The sequence below is a fragment of the Arvicanthis niloticus genome, chromosome 2, assembly GCF_011762505.2.
Source record: "Arvicanthis niloticus isolate mArvNil1 chromosome 2, mArvNil1.pat.X, whole genome shotgun sequence".
Taxonomy (NCBI): domain Eukaryota; kingdom Metazoa; phylum Chordata; class Mammalia; order Rodentia; family Muridae; genus Arvicanthis; species Arvicanthis niloticus.
Window position 1 is genome coordinate 12909269 of NC_047659.1, and position 23533 is coordinate 12932801.

At 52.6% G+C, this 23533-nt stretch overlaps 1 protein-coding gene across 15 annotated transcripts in view; it reads left to right on the forward strand.

The window, feature by feature from the left end:
• Dab2ip (DAB2 interacting protein) overlaps positions 1-21936 on the forward strand; it is a 173477-nt gene extending 151541 nt beyond the window's left edge. For 9 of the 15 annotated variants that reach the window (XM_076928597.1, XM_034494957.3, XM_076928595.1 and 6 more), the window contains 11 exons: positions 363-932; positions 3459-3603; positions 3695-3839; positions 5909-6145; positions 7790-7991; positions 10017-10192; positions 11135-12026; positions 12686-12838; positions 14481-14674; positions 18357-18444; positions 19012-21936. In XM_076928597.1, the coding sequence (XP_076784712.1) occupies positions 363-932; positions 3459-3603; positions 3695-3839; positions 5909-6145; positions 7790-7991; positions 10017-10192; positions 11135-12026; positions 12686-12838; positions 14481-14674; positions 18357-18444; positions 19012-19179 (2970 nt within the window). In that variant the 3' untranslated portion in view covers positions 19180-21936. The remainder of the gene's footprint in view (positions 1-362; positions 933-3458; positions 3604-3694; positions 3840-5908; positions 6146-7789; positions 7992-10016; positions 10193-11134; positions 12027-12685; positions 12839-14480; positions 14675-18356; positions 18445-19011) is intronic. The other 6 variants (XM_076928594.1, XM_076928601.1, XM_076928603.1 and 3 more) reach the window with 4 other exon arrangements.
• Positions 21937-23533: the final 1597 nt, after the last annotated feature.

A 23533-nucleotide genomic window follows, 5' to 3' on the forward strand; every position in this document is an offset into this window, starting at 1 on the left:
ATCACTAAAGAAGGGATCTTGGCAGCAGTCATCTCAAAAGTTGCTTTGTAGACCAGGAGACTGAGGAACTGGGGCCACAGCCTATAAGGGCGATGCACTGTGTTGGCTTCCTTTCCCTGTCTCACCCACATGCACGGCTACTTTAGTACTGCTATCTAGGAGAGCAAGCTTGGGCCCAGGGGCCTTATGTTGGTGAGCTAGCTAGTAATCAGTAGGGCAGACTAGTCAAAGCCATATCCATGGGTGTCTCTCCTGTCCTAGCCCATACACGTCACCACTCAGTTCCTCCTGAATTTCAGAGGACTCCTAGGCTCTCTGGGCTGGCCAGGTAGATAGGTAACAGCCCCAACTGACCACCCCAGACCCCTCTTATGCAGGACAACAGCCGGCGTGTGGAGCACATCCTGAAGCTATGGGTGATTGAGGCCAAGGATCTGCCGGCCAAGAAGAAGTATCTGTGTGAACTGTGCCTGGACGATGTACTGTATGCTCGTACCACAGGCAAGCTCAAGACAGACAATGTCTTCTGGGGAGAGCACTTTGAGTTCCACAACCTGCCGCCTCTGCGCACAGTCACTGTCCACCTGTACCGGGAGACTGACAAGAAGAAGAAAAAGGAACGCAACAGCTACCTGGGCCTGGTGAGCCTGCCTGCCGCCTCTGTGGCTGGGCGGCAGTTTGTGGAGAAGTGGTACCCAGTGGTGACACCCAATCCCAAGGGTGGCAAAGGCCCTGGGCCCATGATCCGGATCAAGGCACGCTACCAGACCATCACCATCCTGCCTATGGAGATGTATAAGGAGTTTGCTGAGCACATCACTAACCACTACTTGGGACTGTGTGCAGCCCTTGAGCCCATCCTCAGTGCCAAGACCAAGGAGGAGATGGCATCGGCTCTGGTGCACATCCTGCAGAGCACAGGCAAGGTGAAGGTGAGTGTGGCACTATATTGCAGGATGACTGGGTTGTCTACTCTTGATGGATCTGTGTTATTATTATAATCTGCTTCATTTTGGAGGACTTGGGTATACCCATTTCAATCACCTGAGCTCCCTAAAATTGAGTTGGGGGGCTTTGTACTCTAGCAGTAGCTGTGCCTAGCCCTGTAGGCATAGTCTGCAGTGAATGGACCAGAACAGGTAGTGCCGAGTGGGCACCCCTGCTGTGCTCAAGCTGGTGTGTACCTGGACTCTTCCAGCATCGAGCCCATACCCACATACTCAGTGAGATGTCAGTTGGCAGGTGTTCCCAACAGGTGAGCTACCTCCATAGCCCTGGCCTCAAGTCACGCCTTCATGTATAGCTTTTACACACAGGTGCGTGTGTACTGTACACACACTTCCTAGATGTAGACAGCCAGACATGGCCCTGGTGCCTTGTAGAAATAGGGATCCGAGAGCCATGCAGATGGGCTCTGCTTCAGAGCCAGAAGGGCCCGCCTCCTGCTACTACCACCACCTTTCAACGCCTGCCACTCTTGAACATGGTCCAGAAAGGACACTGGTTTAGAGAACAAGATGTCTCCAGAAGACACACCATCTCAGTAGCGCATGGTTCTAATGGGCTTTGCTGGAGTAGTGAGATGCTTTCCAGTTACCACCCATTGTCCCTTGGAGATTACTGTCCACAAAGAGTCAGGATAGATTACTTAAGCTCTCCTAGCCCCTTGCATTCTAGTAGACTTGAGGTAACAGGCCAGGGAATGATATAGTTTGAGAATGAAAGGCTTGTATGAGGATGGGGGGGGGGGTTGGGAGGGGGCTCACCCTGAGTTAATGTCCTAAGCCCTCAGCCTGTTGTAGGCAGAGAAGTCCAAGAGGGGAACTGGGTTTCAAGACGGGAACTGGGTTTGGATGCTCAGTGAGCAGAGCTCAGTGGTTTAAGACTCCACAAACCCTTGATCAACTCTTAACCTTTTCCTAGAGGCGCTGGCAGGGGGAGGCTATGGTTGGAAGCCCCTTGTCCTCTGCATCCTCCATTGCCTGCTGGACTGACTGGCCCTGCAGAAGGACAGGGAGAGGAAAAGGACTTCCTTAGGGAGAGTGCTGCCTTCCTCCATGTCTTCAGGACCCTCTTCCCCATGTGCCTACCTTTAGGCTGGCTGGGTAGGTTGCCAGCTAGACCAGCTTTTGAAGTACTGCATGGTTTTTGTTGTGTAATCTGGTTTTTACATTTTTTAAAATTCTGTATGTACAGGTGCTTTGTACATACATGTATGTCTGTGCACCACATACATGCCTGCTTCCCACAGAGGTCAGAAGAGAGCTTTGGATCCCAGATTAGAGTTATGGGCAATTGTGAGCACCATGTGGGTGCTGGGAATCAAAGCTAGGTCTGAAGAGCAGCCAGTGCTCTTAGTTGCTGAACCAGCTCTCCAGCCCATGCAGCCGGGCTTTGGTTTGGTAGTGGGAGTCTGGAGAGAGTGAACTGGAAGTTTTAACCTTCCCTGCTGCTGAGTCTCTTTAGTTCTTAGTCCAAGGGCTGCTGTGGCTTGGAAAGCTGATGAGATATGGAGTCACCAAGAGGCATAGAGAGGATGAAGAGATAGGAAGTAACTGATGTCTCTGGGTTATTGTCTCTGGAACAATCTAGAACTAGCAGGGCATTCTTGAACCAGTTAGAACACATGTTGAAGATTACTTGTGCACTCTGCCCTCCCAAGGTTATAGCTGCACTCTGGGTGTCCTAGACATGAGTCCTGACACCTCCTGTCCTCTCTTCAGGTCCTGTTTGTCTACACTGTGTGCTTGTCCAGCTCCCATCCTAGGACTCCCTTCTCAGTGAACTTTCTGTGATCTTGGAGGCTATACTTGGCCCCAGATGGCTGTAGGGCCTTGGGCAGGCTGTGTATCTGCTCTGTGCCTTACTTTCTCTCTTCTGCTGCCCACCTCTTAGGATTCATGTCTTACCCCAGTGCTGTCACAGAACTTCAGGAAGATGGTGGCTTTGAATAGAAGTCATAGTGCTGCTTCAGCCGCGACAGGGTCCTTACCTCTGCTCATTGTATTTCCAAGCTGTGATCCGGAGGGGCCAGCTGTAGTGTCCTTTGGACTCGCCTGTCTCTCAGGCCTTCCTTTTGTTGGCCAATCTGGCCTCCTGGATCAAGGTCTTAATTCTGTATTTCAAAGGATCCTCAAAAGTTGGGCCTATTGAAATGAGGAGTTTCAAGAGCTTCAGGAACCCTGGCCCGTGGTGGGCCAGGCCCTCTTCTCCTACCCTATCGGCTTTGGGCCTGAGAGGAAGGGAACCACCAGCCTGTCAGCTACCACAGCCAGAGGGAGAGGTGTGACTGAGCTCCCCCCCTTCCCCCCCCCCCCCCCGCCAGTGTTTTCCCATGGTGGGAAGCTGCTCAGAATCTGCCCTCTAAGTCCAGGTGTCCAGCAGCCAAGGACAGTGATGGTTCTTCCTGCTCATCATCTCAGCTCAGGTTCCACTCTGCTCCCTTCCTGCCTCCCTAGGACTTTCTAACAGACCTGATGATGTCAGAGGTGGACCGCTGTGGGGACAATGAGCACCTCATCTTCCGGGAGAACACACTGGCCACCAAGGCCATCGAGGAATACCTCAAACTTGTGGGCCAGAAGTACCTGCAGGATGCACTAGGTAGTGGGGACATTACCGGGCCAGCAGGTGGCAAGGGCTAGGCAATGCTCATCCGAGCCTCACTGCCTTCTCCGTGCTCCCCCGACCGCAGGTGAGTTCATCAAAGCTCTGTATGAGTCAGACGAAAATTGTGAAGTAGACCCGAGCAAGTGCTCAGCCGCTGACCTCCCTGAACACCAGGGCAACCTCAAGATGTGCTGTGAGCTGGCCTTCTGCAAGATTATCAACTCCTACTGGTTAGTGCCACCTGTTGTGAGTTGTGTGCTCCCTTTGGGGCCTAGGGCTTCCCTTCCTTTCATCTTGGCTGTCTTTGTTGTCAGGATGCACCCATCTGCCCCAGTGTTAGCATTTGACTCCACTGAGTTGCTGGACTGCCAAATTCCTGTCATGCCCCCTTTTGAGTTCTTAAGTATAGGAAAGCACTCTAGAATAACTGTAAGACACGTGTGTGTGTGTGTGGCCTGGAGATGGCAGTTTATTGTATCTATATCTATGACTGGTGGGCACCTTGCACATTGGCACTGATGCCATGTGAAGTTAGAGGCCTGTTGTCCTGGCACCAGCTCCCATGGCTCCTCACCTGTCTGTCCCTGGAGGTTATCACACTTGATTCATTTGAGCAGGGCTGTGTACAAATGCCTAAGCGAGCACTAGCTAGTCCTCTGACTGAGATGGGGAACCAAGAAGACAGGGGTGGTATTGCAGTAGGAATGAGCTACTCATATTGGGGCCACAGTCGGGGCTGGGATTCGTCCCTGAGAAACTTCTCTTAAGGCCAGTTTCCTAGGCAGCTGCTTGCTCCTGAGGTGCATTTATGACCCCTTACTGGCCTGCTGCTAAGCCTGGTTGTGGTTTGCATACATGGGCCTGTCCCTGAAGGCCTTGCTGCCAGCCACAGTGCTGGGTTTGTTTCCATATGAAAGAAGCTACCCAAGTGCCTGTACCATCATTGGCTCAGAGCTATGCATGTCCTTCCCAAGCCACTCCAAAGCCATATTTCTACATTTGTCTGATTCTTCCTCCCATGCCATCTCCTTTGGCCTTACATAGTCTGGCTGTAAGGTTTTATACCTGCCCCTATGGGACCCTTCATGTCACCTAATTGTCCATACCCTTGCAGCCAGGAGCACCAGCTCAGCTGGCACAGGAAGTGTTTGCTGTTCCCAACAGTTAGACAAAGGCAGGCCAACTAGGTGAACAGTGGCCTTAGGAAGGGGTCAGTGGCCAGTGCTTGTGATAGTGCCCACTTGTCCTGGTCCCTCAGCTTGTGTTGCATGAGATGCCCCTCTGGGATAGGGAGACAGCTATAGAGCCTTGAGCACCCTGAGAATTTACTGTCACTTCCCTGCTAAACTGTATTCTCAGCCTTTGCTCTCCGTTCCATGGGGAAGACCTTGTGTGGATGGGAGTCTCTGTTTCTTCCTTCTGTCATCTGGCAGAGGCTTCTCTCCTGGACAAGACCACCAGTAGACATTACCTGGCTCAAGCACCAGGCCTGAGGACTGCTTACCCCCATTTTGCTAGGCAGCCTTCTGGTTCAGCCTCATTTATTGCCACATACCCTGCCTGCTGGGCTTAGGACAGAGCCAGTAGTAGACTAGGTCCAGGGAGCACTGGGGGCTGATCTGCCCCAGGGTGAAAAGGTGGGAAAGCCACCTAAAGGTGGTACTCAATAGAGCCAAGAACTCTGTGCTATGCCTTGTTAACTGTCACCCAGGAAAGCTTTTATTTCTCTCCCCAGCTAGTCCATGACAGACTGTGTTCTCACTAGCTGGGAATACTCCCCTGCTCAGTCATTATGAGCTCTGTAGAAAACCCAGCTTCCTATGACATCATTTAGGCAGAGGGATGAGTCTTGATAGTTAGAAATGGGAGCCCAAGGAACAGCAATCGGTCTGCCCTGTGGTTTTTTTATTCCCCTAGACCTAAGCCTATTGTTGGAGCAGGAAGATGTGTTTCCCCTGGGGAAGATGAAGCTATTGTAGTGGCATTCTGACTACTGATCTTGGCATGGAGCCAGTTCTGTTGGACCCTTCACTGAGAGTCTGCCCTATTGAGCAGTCTCTCTGTCACCCTGTGCTGGCCGCTTCCCTAAGTATCTGAGACTGTGCAGCAGCAGCACTACCGGCAGACGTCCCTGCCTAGTAGATAGTCATCTGGCTTGGCTGCAGAGCCCTGAGCTCATTCCACCATCAGCATGGAGCTGGGGTTGGAACTCAGGGTTCCATATGACTCAGAAACAGGTCTGGCCAGACCCTGCCCTAGGCCCTTACCTGACCCCAGGCCCATCTTTGTTCCTATGCAGTGTCTTCCCACGGGAGCTTAAAGAAGTGTTCGCCTCATGGCGGCAGGAGTGTAGCAGCCGTGGCCGGCCAGATATCAGTGAACGGCTCATCAGCGCCTCCCTCTTCCTTCGCTTCCTGTGCCCTGCCATCATGTCGCCCTCGCTCTTCAACCTGCTTCAGGAGTATCCTGACGACCGCACGGCTCGTACCCTCACGCTCATCGCCAAAGTCACCCAGAACCTGGCCAACTTTGCCAAGTGAGTGTCACATGCCGTGGGATTGAAGTGTACAAGGACAGAGACTTGGGGCATCTGTGCGTTTGACCTGGGCTAGTGCAGTAGGCCTTGATTTTTGTCCCTGTTCCCCTCAGTCTCCCTACTGCCACTTACCTCAGAGTAAAACCTCCCCACAGCCGCCCTCCCAGTGGTGCAGCTCCGTTTTGGTATGCTTCTTTGGATTTCAGAGGTGAGAAGACAAGACATTTTTTCCTTCTGCTTTTTTGAATTAGCATATTATCATAACATGCCATAAGGATTCTCGTATGTTTTAGCACCAAGCTCCAGTTTGCAGTGAATGGCTGGTTTCCTGAGTAGCTGGGCACTTGGGTCAATGCTGCCAAGATGATGCCTGTAGAGCACTTCTGGGGTTTTGGTTTTGTCTGCTGCGTAGTGGTTTGTTTGTTTTTTTTTGTTTTTTGTTTGTTTGTTTGTTTGTTTTTTAAAGATTTAATCATTTTACATGTGAGTTTTTTGCCTGCATGTATGTCTGTATACCACATGAGTGCTTGGTGCCACAGAGGTCAGAAGAGGGTATCAGACTCCCAGAAACTAGATTAGGGATGGTTGTGAAGAACCATGTGGGTGCTGGAAATTTAATCTGGGTCCTCTGCAAGAGCAGCAAGTGCTCTCAACCACTGAGCCATCTCTCTAAGCCCCTTGGGTACTGTTTTAGACAGTGCAAATAAAATGGCAAGGTTGGGTAATCTTGTCATTAGTTCACACTTGTGGATTGAGCCCTTTTCCGTGTCTGTCCAAGCTGGGCCTTGACTGCTTAGTTGAGCAGCAACATGAATCAGGTTGGAGGCAAGTCCAGTAGAGAGAAGGGTGGGACCAAGACGAATGCCAGAATTTTAGGAGAGCAAAGGCTTATGGGGAGGAAAGATGGGAAGGCCAGTCGTCTAGCTCAGACAAGGAACAGAGGCTGGCCTGATGGTCAGGGCCTGGTACCAAAGGAGTTTAGGAGAGACAGGACGTAACCCATGAGGGCCACAGGAGCCTGAAGGCCACATAGTGCAGAGATGGACCACACAGCATGGCCCTTACCTCTTCTGTGTTCTGAAAAGGATCTCCACTGAGCAAGGTATGACTGGTTAGGAGAGACTGAGAGAACCTGTGGCCAGGCTTCAGTTTACAATGATAGGCACTGGGGAGAGGAGGCAGTAGCCCAGGGACATATAATAGGTGACTAGAAGATCAGGTCAGCAGGCCTTGTCCTTTGGAGATGAAGAAGGGCAGTTGACACCACTGCCAAGCCTCTGACTTGTCCAGTGGATGATGGTCTCTTCACTTGAGAAAGGGAAATCCAGAGCAGGGAACCAGGCTTGGAGATGTCCCTGATGACTCCAAAACCGCAGTAGAGACCTGGGCCAAGTGTGGATCTGAGCTTGACCTATGTACTGGCCTTTCAAGTCTGGAGGAAAAGAGGCAGGGGCCCATAAGGGGCAGTGTTAGGGAAACACACACCACTTTAGTGACTTTGGTTCTGAAAAGGGTAGAGTGGTTTGGCCTTGAGAAGAAGGCCTTAGCGACTCAGAATCTTGCTTGGCAGCAGCCATGGTAAGGAAGAAGATGAGATCTGACTCGGGCGAGGAACCCTCACCTTGGCTGCCCTTTTCTGTCTAGGTTTGGCAGCAAAGAGGAATACATGTCATTCATGAACCAGTTCCTGGAGCACGAGTGGACCAACATGCAGCGTTTCCTGTTGGAGATCTCCAACCCTGAGACCCTTTCTAACACGGCAGGCTTCGAGGGCTACATAGACCTAGGCCGGGAGCTCTCCAGCTTGCACTCTCTGCTCTGGGAAGCGGTCAGCCAGCTTGATCAGGTGCCTGTTGCCTGGGTTAGATGGTGTATCTGCCAGGTTGGAGGGTTCATCTGCATGACAGATTGTAGTGGGGCTCTCTTTGGATGTTCACTCCCCCAGAGTGGGCAGAGCTGTTTGCTCTGGGTACTGGGTCCAGGTCTACACCTGTGTGCTCAGCTCTGATAGCCCAAGTACACAAGTGAATGCTCACTCCTTACCGAGTGGGAGGGGAAAATGCCCTTGCTCTTGGTTCTGTAGCTACTGAGAAGGAAAGGATACTGAGGATCCTCCACATGTCAGATCAGACTTGAGAACCTCTGTAGACAAGCTTATAGCTCTCTGTAGACAAGCTTATAGCTCTCTGTAGACAAGCTTATAGCTCAGTAGCGTGTTGATTTGGTGTGCACAAGGCCCCGAGTTTGGTCCCAGATTCAGGAAAGACAAGAAAATGTTTATAATTGCCATTAGCTGTCAGTGGACTGGATTAGTCCCTGCATGCCTGACATTGCTTCAGTTACCTGGCCCAAGCAGCCCTTCCCTAGCCTGGAGTCCTGCTGATCTCCAGTGGCTGTAGCCTGCTGTATCCTGACAGGAACTACTTCTTAACTCACCTTGTTTTCCAGGGCGCTAGGGGATCACTTTACAAAAGTAATGATTGCTGAGCTGGGGATGATCCCTGCCTCTCATCCCATTCCTGGAGGTGATTGCTGACCCCAGGCTGGCCCCTTCCTTTTGTCCCATTCCTGGAGGTGATTGCTGACCCCAGGCTGGTCCCTGCATCTGGTCCCATTCCTGGAGGTGATTGCTGACCCCAGGCTGGCCCCTTCCTTTTGTCCCATTCCTGGAGGTGATTGCTGACCCCAGGCTGGTCCCTGCATCTGGTCCCATTCCTGGAGGTGATTGCTGACCCCAGGCTGGCCCCTTCCTTTTGTCCCATTCCTGGAGGTGATTGCTGACCCCAGGCTGGTCCCTGCATCTGGTCCCATTCCTGGAGGTGATTACTGACCCCAGGCTGGTCCCTGCCTCTTGTCTCATTCCTGGAGGTGATTGCTGACCCCAGGCTGGTCCCTGCCTCTTGTCTCATTCCTGGAGGTGTTTGTTGACCCCAGGCTGGTCCCTGCCTCTTGTCCATGCTGGAGGTATATGCTGGGCTGGGCTGGTTCCTGCCTCTTGTCCATCCAGAAAGTGATTGCTTTGCTGTGTGTCTTGTAGACATATCCTTACACTCAGGCATGAGTACATGTGGGTCTCCGTTTTTCAGTTTGTTTTCAAGTGAAAACTTAGCTGTACGTAGTCGTTGTGCCCCTTGTCCACATTGTGGGTGTCTTCCTACTTCCCATTACCCACCACTACCTCTGGCCTTTTTGTGCAGTGCAGTACCCTGTAGTGGGAATACTGTGTATCGTGCCCACTGATGAACTGGAGTCCCAGCTCTCGCTGCCACTCTGGTGTTAAAGTTGCAGGGACGCAGTTTGCCCTTGGCTTCCTCTCCCTCTGTTCCTGAGCCCAGTATACTGGTCACTGTCCCGTGGATCTTAGGACCAGGCAGGAAGTACGGAAAATGATCAGTGTTGTCACCCAAACAGTAGGGTGTGACAGAATGTGAAACCAAAGTGTTGCCTCCATGGCTCTGCCATGGGGATTGCCGGCTCTTACTTTCAGGGCTTTCCACTGCATGGTAGTGTCTGCTTCTTCAGCTCAGCTGGAGTCCTCTACACATGTATGCTGTGACACAGAGGTTCAGAAGGCACTAGGCTTTCCTCTCTGGGGCCTAGGCACTGTCCTTTCTTGGGCCAGCACCTTGTATCTGTTCTGTATCTGGCCTCTATCTACAGGCTCAGGTGTCAGAGGGGGCAGGCCCACCCCCTTGATGAAGTAGGTAGTTTGAGGGGCTACTATAGATGCCTCTTGGATAGGAAAGTGTAGGCTGAGAGCTTGGGGGCTATAACAAGGCAGATTTGCAGCACTTGCTGGGTCTGACTGGTGGGGGTTAAGGCTCTGCATTTTGGTGACATAGGTGACAACTGCCTGTTTCCATTTTTGCAGAGCATTGTGTCCAAGCTGGGACCCCTGCCTCGTATCCTGAGGGATGTCCACACAGCACTGAGCACTCCAGGCAGTGGGCTCCCTGGCACCAATGACCTGGCCTCCACACCAGGCTCTGGCAGCAGCAGCGTCTCAGCTGGGCTTCAGAAGATGGTGATTGAGAATGATCTCTCTGGGTAAGCTGCCAGCTGTGCTGAATGGGGTAGGGCATGCATACAGACCAGGCGCAGCCAGCTGTGGTATCAAGAAGGAAATGATGCCCATACAAGCACTCATAAGAAGCCTGATGAGACCCAGGGTTTGTGGAGCAAGCTTAAGAGATGAGCTGCCATTTGAAATAAATCAGAGCAGGCTTCTTGTAGGAGGAATGTTTATGCTTTTTGAAAAGGATGCATTTCTGGGAAAGACATTCTTGGGTTCAAGGTTGGTCCCTAGCAGAGAGCTATGAAAGCCTGTGTTTAGGGATAATTACTGACCCCAATCCCTGACATTTCCTCAGGACCTGTAGTTCTTAAAAAGACTCCTTCTTGCTGCATGTGGTGGTGCATGCCTTTAATGCTAGTACTTGGGAGGCAGAGGCAGGTGGATTGCTATAAGTGAGGGAGGCTATGACCTGCGACACAGATTCAGACCTGCCTTCTTGTCTCTTGCCCTTGACAACTCCTCTGATACCCTGTTTTTGTCAGCCCCCGCCTGCCACTCAAAATGAGTGGCATAAGGAGGCAGGGCAGGGGAGGTTTCACTAGGCCCCCACTAGAGTTACCTGGCTGGGTAGGAACAGAAGGGGGAAGCAGAGGGAGCCCCGGTAACTGTGAAAATGGTGATACAATTCAGAACCCAAGCTATGGGCTTAGGTTTAACCATGGGGCACTTCTAGATCCTGACAGCCATTGTCCCAAGATGCACCTGCAGGGTTGGTCCCTAAAGAGCAGTTCTGTTGGAACAGCAACCTCACCAGTGACCCTGAGACTAATAGCCCCTCTGCCATCCAGCCATGTCTGCAGTCCTGCCTGAAGCTGCCAGGCCCAGCAGATGGTGGTGCTGTTGGTTTGGGCCCATGAGTCTGGACTCACGGATCTTTTCCCCTTCTTTCCCTGTGTGTGCTTGTCTCCCTGCAGTCTGATAGATTTCACCCGGTTACCGTCTCCAACCCCCGAAAACAAGGACTTGTTTTTTGTCACAAGGTCCTCCGGGGTCCAGCCTTCACCTGCCCGCAGCTCAAGCTACTCAGAAGCCAACGAGCCCGACCTGCAGATGGCCAACGGCGGCAAGAGCCTGTCCATGGTGGACCTGCAGGACGCCCGCACACTGGATGGGGAGGCAGGTTCCCCAGTGGGCCCCGATGCTCTGCCTGCTGACGGGCAGGTGCCTGCCACTCAGCTGGTGGCTGGGTGGCCAGCCCGGGCAGCCCCAGTGAGCCTGGCAGGATTGGCCACAGTGCGGAGGGCAGTGCCAACACCAACCACACCAGGCACCTCCGAGGGTGCACCAGGCCGGCCCCAGTTGTTGGCCCCACTCTCCTTCCAGAATCCCGTGTACCAGATGGCGGCTGGCCTGCCGCTGTCACCCCGTGGCCTTGGTGACTCGGGCTCTGAGGGCCACAGCTCCCTGAGCTCCCACAGCAATAGTGAAGAGCTGGCAGCCGCTGCCAAACTAGGAAGTTTCAGCACTGCTGCTGAAGAGCTGGCCAGGCGGCCCGGCGAGCTGGCACGCAGGCAGATGTCACTGACTGAGAAGGGTGGGCAGCCCACAGTGCCAAGGCAAAATAGTGCAGGTCCCCAGCGGAGGATTGACCAGCCGCCACCACCGCCACCTCCACCGCCACCTCCTGCCCCCCGGGGCAGGACACCTCCTACCCTGCTGAGCACCCTACAGTACCCACGACCCTCAAGTGGAACCCTGGCATCAGCGTCACCTGACTGGGCTGGCCCTGGCACCCGGCTGCGGCAGCAGTCCTCCTCCTCCAAGGGAGACAGCCCAGAGCTGAAGCCCCGAGCCATGCACAAGCAGGTCAGCATCGTGGGCGGGGCTCTTGTCAGTCAGGTGTCACAGTCTGTGTCATGCTCTTCCTTGGTCATTTCACCTCACTTGCACCCAGCTGTCATCTCATGCTGAATGGGGCTATGTCCCGACTCATCCACTGGTCCATCATATGAACTCCTTTTTCTGGATTTGGGACCTCCAAGGCCTTAAGCAAAGCCAGGCTCCTTTACCAGTTGCCCAGGGATAGGCTAGGCAGGAAACAAGGACTGTTTCTATTCCTCTCTAGTCGGTGCCTAGTAAAGTTCTTCCCAAACCCTGAGGCCACCTGTCCTGCTCTGGCCTCACTTCCTGAAGCATTCACATAGGCTGAGCCTACTCCTGGCATAGCTATCAGGAGGCTATGCCACGTCCCTGCCACCCACGGGCTCCAGCAAGACAGGCCAATGAACAGTAGGTTGCCACCTCCTAGGCAAGCTGCCCCAGCACCCGATGGCAGCAGACAGCAGTGCTGAGCCCACCTGGGCTGTCATCTGGCTCGGGCTGCTGTCTAGAAGGCTTGTGTCCTGGAGTAGGCACTCTGGACAGTAGCAGAGGTCCTTCCCTTCCCACCTGTGGCTCCTAGTGGCCATCCCTGCCTTACTATCTCTGCCTCTTCACACCCCCTCACAAGCTGTGTTTCATCGTAGGGCCCTTCACCCGTCAGTCCCAATGCCCTGGACCGCACAGCCGCTTGGCTCTTGACCATGAACGCGCAGTTGTTAGAAGACGAGGGTCTGGGCCCAGATCCCCCCCACAGGGATAGGCTAAGGAGTAAGGAGGAGCTGAGCCAAGCAGAAAAGGTAAAATTGGACCTAGACCTGGACCTGGGCTGGGAGGGTGGGGTGGGCTGCCTCCACTAGTACTGGGACAGGGCTCTCTCCAGAGCCCTTAGTGCAGTGACACTGCTCCTTCCTGTCCTGTTGTGCCACTCCCCTGCCCATGTGGAGACTGCAGTCAGTACAACTAGAAGCATGGACCCAAGATTCCCCTTGCACTCGACACATCAGTTACCTGGAAAGGGCTTGTGTTCAGCCTTGGGACACAGGTTGAGGAGATCCCCTTGCTGCTGGACGTTTGAGGGGCTGAGGCTTGGGGCCACGAGAGACTCTTGGAGAGCCTTGGGAATAAGGAACAAGAGACAGGGCTCCCAAGACTGCTAGGAAAGCTCCTTCCCCTGGGTTTAGGCATACCTCAGGCTTAGGAAGGAAAAGCATAGTTATCAAGATAAGGGTTGAAGCCATATTGTCAGTGGGATGGATGTTTCTTTCCTCCCAGGGGAAAAGTGGGTTCCCAAAGTTCCAAATCCCACATCACCATGTATCTGCTGTATCTGGGCCAATAGCGTGCTTCAACTGCCCTCCCCAGTCCAGAGTACTCATGGCAGCTGCCTTGGATTCATGGGTGGTTCTTATCTTTCCCTGCAAACCCCAGGAAGATTGGATGTGCCAGAGTACCCCACTGCAAACACTTCCCCCTCAGCCCTGGAGTCCTAGGACAGCTGTTGTAACCTCATAAGCAGCCCCTTGGTCAGGGTGATAATGTCCTCAGTCCCCTACTTGGAGGGAACCCATCTCCATGCTGCATTTGCTACCTGCCACCATTCCCGGTTCACTGCATCCACCTGCTTTCCCCAGTATGTGAAGGGAACCTGGGGACATGGACCGTGGTGCTCCCAGAGCCATGACGAGGAAGAGAGCAAGGAGGCCTAGCTTCCTGCAGACTCTTTCCTCCTCCCCTCTCCCCAGAGGCTGAGTCACATCTGGAGATCCCAAGACACCTTGTTTTGCTTCTCCCCTCCTCCTTGTTCCCACTGCTGCCCACAGTGTACCCCACTCCTGTGCTGCTCTGTTCAGGTAGTGCCTGGGAGCCTGGGGTCTCATCTCATTGGCAGTTGCTTCTCATGGGACTTGTTGGAGCCTCACATCCTCCCTACAATGCCACCCAGCTCTCAGGGAACTGTCAGGTGTCCTCCATACATCCAGGGCTACCTCTAAAAAGTTCAAGGTTACAGATGGCTCTGCAGTTAAGAGCACTTGTTGCTCTTACAGAGGACTAGGGTTCAATTCCCAGCACACACATGGTAGCTAACAGCCATCTGAAACTCCAGTTCCAGGGGATCTGACACCCTCAGTCACAGGCACATAGCCATGCATGTACTTGAATGTAGGCAAAACACTCATGCATTTAAAAACATCTAAAGTTTTAAAAAAGAAAGTTCAAGTTAACTCTTCAGTCTTTGAGACTTGGGTTGAGTCCTCCCCTGCTCCTGACTGCACAGGTTGGACTGGGAGAGGAAGGGACAGGCCTTTGGCAGCCACAAAATTGAATCTCCTCACTGGGCTATTCCCTGTTGGCTCGTACCTAGCCTGTGCTCTGCTCAGGCTGATGAGGCTGTGCTCTCTGTCCTGGGTGCTGGCCCATGGCTTGCTGCCCTGCTGGCAGGATCTGGCAGTGCTGCAGGACAAGTTGCGGATCTCCACCAAGAAGCTGGAGGAATACGAGACCCTGTTCAAGTGCCAGGAGGAGACGACACAGAAGCTGGTGCTAGAGTACCAGGCTCGGCTGGAAGAGGGCGAGGAACGGCTGCGGCGGCAGCAGGAAGACAAGGACATCCAGATGAAGGGCATCATCAGCAGGTGAGCATGCTGCCCCTTGGTCCACGGGGCCTCTGAGCGGCAAGAAGAAAGGTGGTGCCCAGAGTGGGGCGGCGGGGTCACCTGTAAGAAGCTGGGTCATCCTGCCAAGCTCTAGGGGAATTGGGAAGCTGGATTTGAGATGCTAAGCAAGGAGGAAGCCATTGAGGGCAGGGAAAAGGACAGCACATCTGGGTATGTGTCAGGGTGCCCATTGTGAGAAGAGGGGGGTGCCTGTGCCAGTATGGTGGGTGAGGTCTATTGGGTTTCCAGTGTCTGAAGAGTTTCTGAGGTCAGTTGGTTCTGGTAGCTAGCTTTCTTCCCTCTATCTCTGCCCGGGATGGGGTGGGCATGCTGTCCTTGGTGTCTGCACACAGGCAGTGCAATGTCTAAGCCACCCACTGTGTCCCAGTCCTGGAGCATCTACCTCACTGCAGTGTGTAAGGAGTGTGGGTTGATAGCCTTGTCATTGGCTGAGACCTGGGACTGAGCATGTGGGAGGTAGACAGGGAACTCCCCCTTAGCCTTCTGTTTTGTCCACGGCACAGACCCTTCCCAGATCACCTACTCTGCCTACATGGTGCTTGTGTCCTGTCCTGGGCTTCTGTTCATTATGGATGATTAGCAGAGCAGAACCCGGGTGGCTGGACACTTGCGAACTGCTTGATACCCCCTCTGCTCTTGGCTCCCCTGGTGCCTGGCCATCTCCCCTACCCTGTGTCCGTGAATGTAAGCATCATCAGGACAGTTGGCTCTAACACATCCTTGCTGCTCCTTTGCCTGCTTGCTTGTGTTATTCTATCTGCTTCTGAGATAGCAATACTGAGCTATCTAATGATTCTCCTGGTTTATTTCTGATGGTTTTTGCCTCATTGACACTTTGTAGTCCTGGATGGGTGTTCTTTTGGGATTATTATGCACCATTAACAAACTATCCTTTTAATTATACTCTTTTTTTCCTTCTTAGTTCTAATGTAGGTACTCTGACTTTCTCTGACTGGTGTGAGCATGGTGTATCATTTTCTGTGCTATATACTTTTAAACCATTGTTCAGTCCACCTCTACTTCTATGACAAACTATCAACACTAGGTGATAGGTAGTGCTCACAGTTCTGAAGGTTGCCATATCTAAGATCAGGGTATCAAAAGATGTAGTGTAGCTCTCCTTCACAGATACAGATCCTTACTGCCATGTCGTTAGAGGCAGGCTCTTTCCAGCTTCTTTGGTAAGGGCACTGACCCTGCTCACGAAGGCAGGGTCTTGTGACTTATTCACTTCCCAGAGGACAGCTGGTAGCACCGTAGAGGTTAAGTTTCAGAGTCCACACCACAGTACCCGTCTCTATGGACAGAGTTTACTTTACAGGTTCCTGTTGTTAAATCTGTTTACTGTCTAACAACTTCTGCCTTTTAATTGGAGAGTTTAAGCCATTTGCTTTGCATGTGATGGTTTTTAAGCCTGTTAGTCGTGTAGCTGGTCTCTTGTTTGTATGTCGCGTTGTCCTACTACTTCTTGCCTTCCTTGGCCCGCATCTTTATTCCATAGCATCTGCTGGCTTCCATGCTGTAGAGCCCGGGGCTTTGGGTATTAGTTGACAGGTCTTCCTCAAAGGGCAGATGATAATCGTGCCAGGCTTTGCAGGCCACGTGATCTTGCTGCTCCATGTCAACTGCTGTCACAGCAGAGCTGTGCAATGTGAAGGCTTACAGAGGCAGTGGCTTGAAGTGGTCTCTCCTCTGACTACATAGTCAGCTTTTTCTCTCGCTGTTTTTAAGGTACAACTCCTAGGCTAAAGCTCTGTTCATTGTTGGTGGAATGCTTGCCTGGCATGCATAGACCCTAGGTTGGATTCATAACACTAAAATTTTTTTAAATTTTATTTACTACTGGGGAGGGGCATGTATGTATGTGTGTGGAGGGCTAGGTGTGTAGTATATAGGCCATAGGACAGCTTCATGAGGGGCAGGGTGTGTAGGTCAGAGGACAGCAACCAGGAGGCTTCTCTCCCTGTGGGTTCTGGAGATAAACCTCGGGTCACTAAGCTATGCACAGTGCTTCTGCTCACTGAGCATTGGATCCTTCCAGTGTTTTCTTCATTAGATGTTGTCAACAATTTGATTTTCCAGTGTGACTATAGCCTGCCTGCTGTGGTTTTCTTTGTGTTTCTTGAGTTGGCTGCTCTTAGATCCATAGGTGTATGGCTCTGCTTCCTACTTCTTCCTCTGTGGGCTGCTCTGTACTGTCTCCCGTTTCGTTGTTCCTTTGTTGTTCTCTTTTTTTTTTTCTTTTTCTCCCTTTTATTTTATATGTATGGGTGATTTGCCTGCATGCAAGTCTATGCCTGGTACCAGAGAAGGTCAGATGAAGGTGTTGGATCTCCTGAGCTGGAGTCACAGGTGCTTGTGAGCTGCCATATGGGTGCTGGGAATGGCAACGGGTCTTCAGAACCACCGAGCCATGAGTTCACCACCACCACCCCCCAAACACACACAGTTGGGTTTTTTTTTTCATTGTTCTCTGAGTTTTTTAATGTACATTTTTATATTACTGGGTGAGGATTGAACCCAGGGCCTTGGGCAGGCTAGACAGTTCTTTGTCTGAGTGACACCCAACCTTTGTACTTGAGACAGTCTCTTAGTAAATTTTCTGAGCTTTCCCTGAACTTGCCTATAGCCCAGAAGATCTTGAACTTGCTGTCATCCTCCTGCATCAGTCTCACAGGTAGCTGGGGTTACAGGCCTGGGCCTGGTTCCCATGTAATCTGAAATGGCATGCCAGTGTTTCTGCGGTGCCTGCAGTCAGTCTTTTCTCCTTCGAGTCTCTAGAGCTTCCCTGTGGTTTAAACCTCTTCTATTTTCCTCATGCTTAAGACTGTCTCTTCAGTGTATAGAATGTCCATATAGCTGCTGCCTCACAGAGTCACCTATTACTTCTTCTGTCTCACATCTCTGTCTCTTCTCACTAGTTTTTCTCCAGGTTATGGATTCTATTTCCTTACATCTCTGTGTCCTTGACAGCTTTGGTGAGATGCCAGGCATTTTGGAGCTTTGCTAGTGTGGGACCTGAAGGCCTTCAGACTTGGTTTCATCTGGCTGTTCCATGGTGCATGTGCCTTCCCAGAATTCTTCACAGCCCCCTTTGGCCCATCTTCCCCTGCATCTAGCTTGTGGATGTTCCCAGCTTGCTGGGTTTTTGCTGGGCAGAATTAGGATTCCTACTGAGGAACTTAGTAGGGTCCATCTCTGCCTGGAGTGCTTGTAGGTCCTATACCTTGTCCCTCCTGAACTCCCTCTTCACTTTGATACCAGCGCCCAGCACAGCAGCTGTGCAGACTGTAGTTCCAGCCCAGTGTGATATTCCTGATATTGTGAGCACCTAAGCCTTGTGCCTTCACAAAGTCCACACCACCTCAGTAAACATGATGGAAGGGGGTCTTCATCATCCCCCCCTTCCACAGATCCTATAACATGGCATCCCTTGGGTCTTGGAAGTGCATTGGAATGGAGGTGGCCCCAGAGAGCAGAGCTGCAGATGGGGAGTTGAGGTCAAGACACAGTAGCCCAGCCATGTCAGTGCTGGGGGACAGTTGAGGGGTCTCTGCCCTTGCCTAGCATGTCCACTCTGTAGGTGTGGAGGATGGTTCTCCTCCTCCTAGTGCCCCTGACTCTCCATCTCTGATCACAGGTTGATGTCTGTAGAAGAAGAACTGAAGAAGGATCATGCAGAGATGCAAGCAGCTGTAGACTCCAAACAGAAGATCATCGATGCCCAGGTTGGGGCTCTGGCCACAGTATTACAGAGCCTGGGGTAGTGGGAGTGTGACTGGCTTCTCTGTCATCCTTGGTTATACCTCAGTGTGGAAACCGTGAACCAGGAACCAAGGTCTCTGTGCTCTGAGGATGCTGACCAGAGACTTACAGCAGTGGAGTAGGCGGGACTGGGGAGGTGAAAGAAGGCTAGGCAGAGGGGCTCTGGCTCCCCCAGCCCCTTCTCTGAATGCCCCAAGAACTGGCAGATTTGGATAGACTGTAAGCTCCATAGCCTAGGCAGGAGCTCTGGGTGTGTGGCCCATGTGAGCATGGAAGCAAAGGCTCCGCTCCTGCCTTTGAACCTCAGGTGCTGTAGCTCTGCTTTAAGTTTGTGTAAGGTAAGAGGCAGATGGTAAGGCCCAGTCTGTGGTAGCACAGAACCTTCCCAGCTACTCCACAGCCTGGGGCCTACCATACTGGGCAGTTACACAACCTAGTCTCCTACTTCTCTTGCCTGTCATGGCGCTCTGTGCTGGCTGCTGCTGGCTAGAGCCCATCCCAAGTGCCTTTAATGCCCTCTTTGCCCACAGGAAAAACGCATTGCCTCGCTGGATGCTGCCAATGCCCGCCTCATGAGTGCCCTCACACAGCTGAAAGAGAGGTACAGCATGCAAGCCCGTAACGGCGTCTCCCCCACCAACCCCACCAAATTGCAGATTACTGAGAACGGCGAGTTCAGAAACAGCAGCAATTGTTAACCTGCCTGAGGAGAGGGGGACTGTGGTGGCCCGGGACAAGGTCTCCGTCAGGAGGCTCCCCACAGTTGCAGGCTAGCCTGCAGTGGAGGGGGCGCAAGACTGATGGAGTGTGAGACTGAGGGCACAGTGCCCCCCCTTCTCTATGCCCACCTGAACAGTGGGTGTGGGTAGAGGCAGCAGAGACTGCACTGAGGAGTGGGGCCAGCCTACAGGGAGGCCTGCCTAATGTGTCTCTGGTTGTTGGATTTGGTGTGTGGCACCTTTTTCTCTTTGACCAGCCAGGTGCATGTACCCCTTGCCCTTTGCCATGGGGGGAGCTCCTGGAAAGGGCTGAAGTAAGGTCTAGGGGCCACTACTGTGGGTTTCCCTTGGCTTCTTGGACCTGATGGAGTAGTTGGCAGGCAGAGTGGCCCCTGCGCATCTCTGCCCTGAGCCCCTGCCACTGCATGCAGCTGGTCAGGGACCCTTTCTAGTGATGAGGAACTGAAGAACAGAACCTCGGTCCTATGCGTGTCCCAGGCTCGGCACCCTTCACCCTCCCTCCTTCCCTTCCCTCCTTGCGTTGCCAAACAGACAGCACTGCACTTTCACTGCTGGGCCCTCAGACCCGTGCGTGGGAGGAGCCATAGCTTCCCACACTTCACATGTGGGCCTGGCTCATGCTCTTGGAACTCCCAGAAGCCAGAGAGCTGGGCAGAGGTGGCCAGGTTGTACCATGCATTGTAGCTGCCTTCTCCAGGGTCCCAGTGTGTCCCTGCACAGTGGCCCTGTGGGGAGAGGCCAGCCGGTGCTCACTCTGCAAAGGTGATCTCTTTTCTCTGATAGTTTAAAAGAGAAATTCTAAAACCTGAAGGCCCTGAGAAGGTGGATAACTGTGATTTTTTTTCCTTTCACAGTATGCATTAGAAACAAAAGCCCGCTTGCTCGCTTGCTGGAACACAGGGGCCTTTTAAATTGAGCGTGCGCACTGCATGGGAAATAGCGGCCCTGGAGGATGTTAGACTTGCTCCCTCTCCAAGACAGCAGCAGCCTGCACCAGGCCCCGTGTGTGCAGTCGCCTCTCCTCACCCTCCCAGCCCCAGCCAAGGACCCAGGCACTGCAGGCAGGGAGGGGCACACCCCACAGCTGGGGCTGGTTTTCCCCAGCTCTAGGCTGTTCTGTAGCATATCTGTCCCTCCCCCTTTGTGGGACAGAGAAGGACAGGAGCTCGGGTCTCTCTCCTGGGTCCCATCTGTTCCCACACTTTAGGTTCCAAGCCCTGGTTCTGAGTCACCTAGGGCAGGAGCTAGGGCCTTTGCCCAGGCAGCAGATTGGGACTAGGCAAGCTGCACTTAAGCTCCTAGAGTCCTCACTAGAAAGGGTGGACGTCCTGGAGGCATGGCCTAGCCATGCTGCAGCCCATCCTCAGTCCATGGACAGGCAAGGGAAAGAGTAGCCGTAACCTACAACCCAGTTAGGCTGCAGACCAGTGCTGGGAGAGGGCGTGGCCATCAAGGGTCAGAGACCTCAGGAAGGAAGGAGGTGGGGCTGAGGTCCTGCCACTGCCTCTTCCTGCCCCACTTCTGTCCACACCACACCCCTGCGCCTGTGCGGTTCAGCAGGGGTGGCCTCTTGGGCAGGGCCTGGCCTGGCCTGGGTCTTGCCCTGCCACTGCCCAGGGAGCCCTGTTTTCCTCCCCACCCACACTCTCGCCCATGCCTCGTAAAGTGACCTCTGTCTGAGCGCCTCCTAGCAATATGGGGAGGTCCCCAGGCCTGGACAGGAGAGCGCAGGGCCAGATGCAATGGCCCCTCTGGTGGGGTTGTTAGCTCTCAGGCCGAGAGCCTTATTTACCTAGTGCAAAAACTGTAAAAGTGTACAGACCCTCCACAGATTTTTATCTTAATTGCAAGTCTGCCGATTTTTGTAAATGTTCTTGGTGTTTGACTGTAATGGAACTATTTCACCCAAGGGATGTACATAGTCCTTTAGTCCTGGTGCTGCGAGGGCTGGCTGGGACACTGCTCTCACGGTTGATATTATAGCCTAGAGAACGGTGCTGGGCAGGACAAAGAGCTTTGCAGTCTAGGCGTCTGTCTGTCTTTTACCTGCCTGGGGCATTGATTCGTTGGCTTTCAAGCATGCTGTTTGGGTGGGAGGTTGATGGGGGCACATGCCCCAATGGGGCCAGTAAAGCATCCTCCTGCCCACAGCCTTGGGGCTGAACTCTACCTACAGCAAGGGCTGGAGTTGCCAGAGGCCCTGCTCTGGGAAGACCTGGCCACTGACACCAGGCTCTGCTGGAGAGAGCGGCCCCGCCCCTGCCAACACAGACACCTGACCTTTTTGTTCAACTTGTATGTTAGGGTGAAGGAAACTGCCAAACTTCCTCTGAGCGAAGACCTCCGACTGCCCAGGAATGGGGGTGGGGACCAGGGCCAGAGCTCCACGTGTACCCCAGCACCTGCCCGAGGGACACTCCTCCCTCATACCCGTAAGTCTGGGAGCCAGACTGTCCAGGGAACCAGCCCCTCTTTTCTATATACTCAGCCACAAGGCTATCTATCTCCCCCACTGTGCCCAGCTCCCCCTTTTGTAAGTATGTGAAAAGGAAAAAATGCAAATGTCGGAGTCAGCCGGAGCCCTTCCCTCCAGTTGAGACTTTTAACCGTGTAATAATGTACAGAGAAGTTGTTGGTGTTCGAAGACTCCGTGTGGCTGTGCAATTTCTGTACATTTGCAATTAGAAATATTAAAGATTTATTTAGCTATTTTAAGCCTGACTTGCCTTTCTTCAGCTGTGTCCTGGGTTGTTTCCTTCAGGTAACTGGATCTCAGGCTAATATTGTTGTTCTAGCCATGACCCTAACTGGGTGATCTGGGCCCACCCCTCTTCTCTGCTGAAAGCCTCTTAAAGGCCCTCTTGACCTCCACAGGCTGGGAGCCCTGGTGATTCCTGGGAACTCATAGTTCCTATACTTCCTGCTACAGAGGTTCTGGGTCAACCCTGTTAATCTGCAACCTGAGGAGAGAAGAGCCAAGCTCTGCCCAGGATTACCAGTGAGGGGAGGCTAAGACTGCCTGTTCCCAGGTACCTAGTGCTTGGAAAGACCAACTGGGGTTTTTTTAGAGTCAGATTTTCCTGAGCTGGAAATGAACTTGCCTGAAACAACTTAAGCCATACCTGCTGGATGCCTTGCATCCTCAGGTGTTTGCCCAGCATCTGTCAGTATTCGGGATCCTATCTTTTGATGTGTGATAGGCTTGGGTTGAGCATAAGCAATCTAGCTTTACAGGGGCAAGAACGCACACAAGCCCAGAGCAAACTCAGAAAAACACCCCCAAGCCCCTCCCCCCCAAAAGAAAGGGGAGTTGGAGGGTTTTAAGAACTTGTAATAAGCAAGGACACATCAGGCATTCACCCTAGTGAGAACAGATTGTGATTGAGAAATTACTAATAGTTGGCTACACTGAGACAAAGAAAATGCCTACCTAGGGGCTGGTTTAGGCTACAATGAGAAATGGTAAAAATAAATAAATAAATAAATAAATAATAAAAAATAAACAGATATACCACCAGGAATTTTTAAAAAAAGGAAAGGGACTTTCCTTGCAGTTAAATGAGGACTCTTGATCACATGTGATTTGTTTCCTCCCTAAACACCATTGTACTGACAAGATTAATGTGGGAGGAGATCCAGACAGATAAGAGGATTGCTTAACTGTCAACTGGAAGCTGATGGGAAAGGTTTGCTCGCCCAGATCCCTCCCAGAGGCTTAGGTGGGAGCCCTCAAGCCCAGACATCCATACAGTCAGAACCAGGACACCTGCCTCCTGCATAGCCCTGAAAGTACTGCACTATCTCCTGGCAGGGGACTGGCCGTCATTCTCTGAAGAAATGGAACCCAATGAGTTCTGGCCTGGGGACATCAGCCACAGGGCTGGAACCGGAAAGTGAGCCTGTCCTCAGTAGCTCCCTCTTCTGCTCGGTTTAGAGAGCATGAAAAGACTGAGTCTCAGTGGTCCTGTTCCAGAAGCCTGTGCTGTGTAAGCACACCCTCAGAGAGCGTGTGAAGCCCGGTCCTGAAGGCCATCAAAGAAAGCTTGCTGTCTGTCAGGTAGCCAGTGCCTGAATCGGGAACCAGGGCAGATGACATGTGGACCCCGTGTTGGAAGACAGTGGAGAAGAGTGGGGACTGGAAAGTACAGATGAACATAGGCCCCCTGTAGAGGCAGCAGCGCCCTCGCCACACCCTCTGCTCCGTGTAAGTGACTGCCTCCCCCAACACACAGTACTTTTACCAGAGCCTTGTGCCCACTTGGTATGGCCACTTGAGGATCTCAGTCACATCAAACTTGATTTGTCTGAAATA